This window comes from Oncorhynchus clarkii, chromosome 10 (genome assembly GCF_045791955.1).
Source record: "Oncorhynchus clarkii lewisi isolate Uvic-CL-2024 chromosome 10, UVic_Ocla_1.0, whole genome shotgun sequence".
In the NCBI taxonomy this organism is placed as follows: domain Eukaryota; kingdom Metazoa; phylum Chordata; class Actinopteri; order Salmoniformes; family Salmonidae; genus Oncorhynchus; species Oncorhynchus clarkii.
In genome coordinates this window covers 76,647,699-76,655,198 of record NC_092156.1, presented here as the reverse complement: position 1 = coordinate 76,655,198, position 7,500 = coordinate 76,647,699, and the positions used below count along the sequence as shown (strand labels likewise).

Here is a 7,500-nt window from a genome sequence, read left to right as displayed (position 1 = left end):
ATGATGATGTCTACAGACCAGCTACAGGTGAGAGGTCAGAGGTTAGGGCTCAGTGTATGTTCGCTATGATGATGTCTACAGACCAGCTACAGGTGAGAGGTCAGAGGTCAGAGGTTAGGGCTCTACCATGGACCTCAGAAAAACACTTTCACAGGTTAACACTTCACATGCTGCTCCTCTTCCTCTCTGGTGCGTCTCCGTTAATTCATTCACTGGAAATGATTAAAGCGTCCTCAAATCACCCTCTCTCTCTCCCTCCCTTCCCCTCTCTCTCCATCTCTCTCTCTGTCTCTCTCCCTTTCCCTTCCCCTCTTCTCCCCCCCTTCCCCCTCTCTCTCTCTCTCTCTCTCTCTCTGTCTCTCTGTCTCTCTGTCTCTCTCTCTCTCTCTCTGTCTCTCTCTCTCTCTCTCTCTCTCTCTCTCTCTCTCTCTCTCTCTCTCTCTGTCTCTCTGTCTCTCTGTCTCTCTCTCTCTCTCTCTCTCTCTGTCTCTCTCTCTCTCTCTCTCTCTGTCTCTCTGTCTCTCTGTCTCTCTCTCTCTCTCTCTGTCTCTGTCTCTCTCTCTCTCTCTCACTCAGTCTAATTTATCTCGTCTGGAGGTGTTGGCTCTGATGATAGCCACTCTGAACCACGACCTGGATCACAGAGGAGTCAGTAACTCCTACATAGAGAGGTACACTCTCACCTCTCATTCTATCCTTCCATCCTTCTCTACATTCTAATTCATTCATTTTTCATTCCATGATTTTGTTGTTTTACTTTGATTCATTCCACCTCTCTCCCCCTCTCCCCCCTCCCCCCCCTCCCCCCTCCACCTCCTCTCTCGCCCCCCTCTCCCCCCATCCCCCCCTCCCCTCCCTCTCTCTCTCTCCCCCCCCCCCCTCCCCTCCTCTCTCCAGGACTCAGCAGCCTCTAGCCCAGCTGTATGGAACCTCCTCTCTGGAGCATCATCACTATGACATGTGCCTCTTCATCCTCAACAACCCGGTTAGAACCCTCCCTCATCCCTCCCTCATCCCTCATCCCTCCCTCCCTCAATCCGTCCCTCATCCCTCCCTCATCCCTCCCTCCATCCATCCCCCCCTCCATCACTCCCTCATCCCTCCCTCCATCCCTCCTTCATCCCTCCCTCCATCCCTCCCTCATCCCTCCCTCCCTCCCTCATCCCTCCCTCATCCCTCCCTCTTTCCATTATTTCGTTCTTTTGATCATCCATCATTGACTCACTCTTCTCTCATCCTCTCTCTCTCCTTCTCTCCTCTCTTTGTCTCCCTCTCTCTCTCTCTCTCTCTCTCTCTGTCTCTCCCTCTCCCTCTCCCTCTCTGTCTCTCCCTCTCCCTCCCCCCCAGGGAAGTCAGATCCTCAGTGGTCTGTGTGCTGATGACTACAGGACAGTGTTACCCATGATAGAGAAAGCCATCCTGGCTACGGACCTGGCTGTCTACATGGAGTATGTATACTGTACTATATATCTACTTATATAGAGTATGTATACTGTACTATATAACTACTTATATAGAGTATGTATACTGTACTATATATCTACTTATATAGAGTATGTATACTGTACTATATATCTACTTATATAGAGTATGTATACTGTACTATATAACTACTTATATAGAGTATGTATACTGTACTATATAACTACTTATATAGAGTATGTATTCTGTACTATATAACTACTTATATAGAGTATGTATACTGTACTATATATCTACTTATATAGAGTATGTATACTGTACTATATAACTACTTATATAGAGTATGTATACTGTACTATATAACTACTTATATAGAGTATGTATACTGTACTATATATCTACTTATATAGAGTATGTATTCTGTACTATATATCTACTTATATAGAGTATGTATACTGTACTATATATCTACTTATATAGAGTATGTATACTGTACTATATATCTACTTATATAGAGTATGTATACTGTACTATATAACTACTTATATAGAGTATGTATACTGTACTATATATCTACTTATATAGAGTATGTATACTGTACTATATATCTACTTATATAGAGTATGTATACTGTACTATATATCTACTTATATAGAGTATGTATACTGTACTATAGATCTACTTATATAGAGTATGTATACTGTACTATATATCTACTTATATAGAGTATGTATACTGTACTATATATCTACTTATATAGAGTATGTATACTGTACTATATAACTACTTATATAGAGTATGTATACTGTACTATATATCTACTTATATAGAGTATGTATACTGTACTATATAACTACTTATATAGAGTATGTATACTGTACTATATATCTACTTATATAGAGTATGTATACTGTACTATATAACTACTTATATAGAGTATGTATACTGTACTATATAACTACTTATATAGAGTATGTATACTGTACTATATATCTACTTATATAGAGTATGTATACTGTACTATATATCTACTTATATAGAGTATGTATACTGTACTATATAACTACTTATATAGAGTATGTATACTGTACTATATATCTACTTATATAGAGTATGTATACTGTACTATATATCTACTTATATAGAGTATGTATACTGTACTATATAACTACTTATATAGAGTATGTATACTGTACTATATAACTACTTATATAGAGTATGTATACTGTACTATATATCTACTTATATAGAGTATGTATACTGTACTATATATCTACTTATATAGAGTATGTATACTGTACTATATAACTACTTATATAGAGTATGTATACTGTACTATATATCTACGTATATAGAGTATGTATACTGTACTACATATCTACTTATATAGAGTATGTATACTGTACTATAGATCTACTTATATAGAGTATGTATACTGTACTACTGTACTCTATATCTACTTATATAGAGTATGTATACTGTACTATATAACTACTTATATAGAGTATGTATACTGTACTATATAACTACTTATATAGAGTATGTATACTGTACTATATATCTACTTATATAGAGTATGTATTCTGTACTATATATGTACTTATATAGAGTATGTATACTGTACTATATATCTACTTATATAGAGTATGTATACTGTACTATATATCTACTTATATAGAGTATGTATACTGTACTATATAACTACTTATATAGAGTATGTATACTGTACTATATATCTACTTATATAGAGTATGTATACTGTACTATATATCTACTTATATAGAGTATGTATACTGTACTATATATCTACTTATATAGAGTATGTATACTGTACTATAGATCTACTTATATAGAGTATGTATACTGTACTATATATCTACTTATATAGAGTATGTATACTGTACTATATATCTACTTATATAGAGTATGTATACTGTACTATATAACTACTTATATAGAGTATGTATACTGTACTATATATCTACTTATATAGAGTATGTATACTGTACTATATAACTACTTATATAGAGTATGTATACTGTACTATATATCTACTTATATAGAGTATGTATACTGTACTATATAACTACTTATATAGAGTATGTATACTGTACTATATAACTACTTATATAGAGTATGTATACTGTACTATATATCTACTTATATAGAGTATGTATACTGTACTATATATCTACTTATATAGAGTATGTATACTGTACTATATAACTACTTATATAGAGTATGTATACTGTACTATATATCTACTTATATAGAGTATGTATACTGTACTATATATCTACTTATATAGAGTATGTATACTGTACTATATAACTACTTATATAGAGTATGTATACTGTACTATATAACTACTTATATAGAGTATGTATACTGTACTATATATCTACTTATATAGAGTATGTATACTGTACTATATATCTACTTATATAGAGTATGTATACTGTACTATATAACTACTTATATAGAGTATGTATACTGTACTATATATCTACGTATATAGAGTATGTATACTGTACTACATATCTACTTATATAGAGTATGTATACTGTACTATAGATCTACTTATATAGAGTATGTATACTGTACTATATATCTACTTATATAGAGTATGTATACTGTACTATATATCTACTTATATAGAGTATGTATACTGTACTATATATCTACTTATATAGAGTATGTATACTGTACTATATATCTACTTATATAGAGTATGTATACTGTACTATATATCTACTTATATAGAGTATGTATACTGTACTATATATCTACTTATATAGAGTATGTATACTGTACTATATATCTACTTATATAGAGTATGTATACTGTACTATATATCTACTTATATAGAGTATGTATACTGTACTATATAACTACTTATATAGAGTATGTATACTGTACTATATAACTACTTATATAGAGTATGTATACTGTACTATATATCTACTTATATAGAGTATGTATACTGTACTATATATCTACTTATATAGAGTATGTATACTGTACTATATATCTACTTATATAGAGTATGTATACTGTACTATATATCTACTTATATAGAGTATGTATACTGTACTATATATCTACTTATATAGAGTATGTATACTGTACTATATATCTACTTATATAGAGTATGTATACTGTACTATATATCTACTTATATAGAGTATGTATACTGTACTATATATACTACTTATATAGAGTATGTATACTGTACTATATATCTACTTATATAGAGTATGTATACTGTACTATATATCTACTTATATAGAGTATGTATACTGTACTATATATCTACTTATATAGAGTATGTATACTGTACTATATATCTACTTATATAGAGTATGTATACTGTACTATATATCTACTTATATAGAGTATGTATTCTGTACTATATAACTACTTATATAGAGTATGTATACTGTACTATATATCTACTTATATAGAGTATGTATACTGTACTAAATATCTACTTATATAGAGTATGTATACTGTACTATATATCTACTTATATAGAGTATGTATTCTGTACTATATATCTACTTATATAGAGTATGTATACTGTACTATATATCTACTTATATAGAGTATGTATACTGTACTATATATCTACTTATATAGAGTATGTATACTGTACTATATATCTACTTATATAGAGTATGTATACTGTACTATATATCTACTTATATAGAGTATGTATACTGTACTATATATCTACTTATATAGAGTATGTATACTGTACTATATATCTACTTATATAGAGTATGTATACTGTACTATATATCTACTTATATAGAGTATGTATACTGTACTATATATCTACTTATATAGAGTATGTATACTGTACTATATATCTACTTATATAGAGTATGTATACTGTACTATATATCTACTTATATAGAGTATGTATACTGTACTATATATCTACTTATATAGAGTATGTATACTGTACTATATAACTACTTATATAGAGTATGTATACTGTACTATATATCTACTTATATAGAGTATGTATACTGTACTATATATCTACTTATATAGAGTATGTATACTGTACTATATATCTACTTATATAGAGTATGTATACTGTACTATATATCTACTTATATAGAGTATGTATACTGTACTATATAACTACTTATATAGAGTATGTATACTGTACTATATATCTACTTATATAGAGTATGTATACTGTACTATATAACTACTTATATAGAGTATGTATACTGTACTATATATCTACTTATATAGAGTATGTATACTGTACTATATATCTACTTATATAGAGTATGTATACTGTACTATATATCTACTTATATAGAGTATGTATACTGTACTATATATCTACTTATATAGAGTATGTATACTGTACTATATATCTACTTATATAGAGTATGTATACTGTACTATATATCTACTTATATAGAGTATGTATACTGTACTATATATCTACTTATATAGAGTATGTATACTGTACTATATATCTACTTATATAGAGTATGTATAACTACTGTACTATATAATCTACTTATATAGAGTATGTATACTGTACTATATATCTACTTATATAGAGTATGTATACTGTACTAACTATATATCTACTTATATAGAGTATGTATACTGTACTATATATCTACTTATATAGAGTATGTATTACTGTACTATATATCTACTTATATAGAGTATGTATACTGTACTATATATCTACTTATATAGAGTATGTATACTGTACTATATATCTACTTATATAGAGTATGTATTCTGTACTATATATCTACTTATATAGAGTATGTATACTGTACTATATATCTACTTATATAGAGTATGTATACTGTACTATATATCTACTTATATAGAGTATGTATACTGTACTATATATCTACTTATATAGAGTATGTATACTGTACTATATATCTACTTATATAGAGTATGTATACTGTACTATATATCTACTTATATAGAGTATGTATACTGTACTATATATCTACTTATATAGAGTATGTATACTGTACTATATATCTACTTATATAGAGTATGTATACTGTACTATATATCTACTTATATAGAGTATGTATACTGTACTATATATCTACTTATATAGAGTATGTATACTGTACTATATATCTACTTATATAGAGTATGTATACTGTACTATATATCTACTTATATAGAGTATGTATACTGTACTATATATCTACTTATATAGAGTATGTATTCTGTACTATATATCTACTTATATAGAGTATGTATACTGTACTATATATCTACTTATATAGAGTATGTATACTGTACTATATATCTACTTATATAGAGTATGTATTCTGTACTATATATCTACTTATATAGAGTATGTATACTGTACTATATATCTACTTATATAGAGTATGTATACTGTACTATATATCTACTTATATAGAGTATGTATACTGTACTATATATCTACTTATATAGAGTATGTATACTGTACTATATATCTACTTATATAGAGTATGTATACTGTACTATATATCTACTTATATAGAGTATGTATACTGTACTATATATCTACTATATATCTACTTATATAGAGTATGTATACTGTACTATATATCTACTTATATAGAGTATGTATACTGTACTATATAACTACTTATATAGAGTATGTATACTGTACTATATATCTACTTATATAGAGTATGTATACTGTACTATATATCTACTTATATAGAGTATGTATACTGTACTATATATCTACTTATATAGAGTATGTATACTGTACTATATAACTACTTATATAGAGTATGTATTCTGTACTATATATCTACTTAACTTTGTGTTTTGTCAAAGAATCCTCCAATCGCAGCCTTTGCAGATCTTTGGCATTCTAGTTGTCAGTTTGTTGAGGTAATCTGAAGAGATTTCACCCCGTGCTTCCTGAAGCACTTCCCACCCGTTGGATTGGCTTGATGGGTGGGCACTTCTTCTCTCTCGGTCAAGCTGCTCCCGCAACAGCTCAATAGGGTTGAGATCCGGTGACTGTGCTGGCCACTCCACTATAGACAGAATACCAGCTGACTGCTT

General features: G+C 29.7%; 1 protein-coding gene across 1 annotated transcript in view; it reads left to right on the top strand.

The window, feature by feature from the left end:
- The window catches only part of LOC139419744 (cGMP-specific 3',5'-cyclic phosphodiesterase-like), a 48,088-nt gene that overhangs the window by 30,701 nt on the left and 9,887 nt on the right, over positions 1-7,500 (top strand). The window contains exons 15-17 of the mRNA XM_071169738.1: positions 577-671; positions 898-985; positions 1,348-1,448. Coding sequence (XP_071025839.1) covers positions 577-671; positions 898-985; positions 1,348-1,448 — 284 coding nt within the window. The remainder of the gene's footprint in view (positions 1-576; positions 672-897; positions 986-1,347; positions 1,449-7,500) is intronic.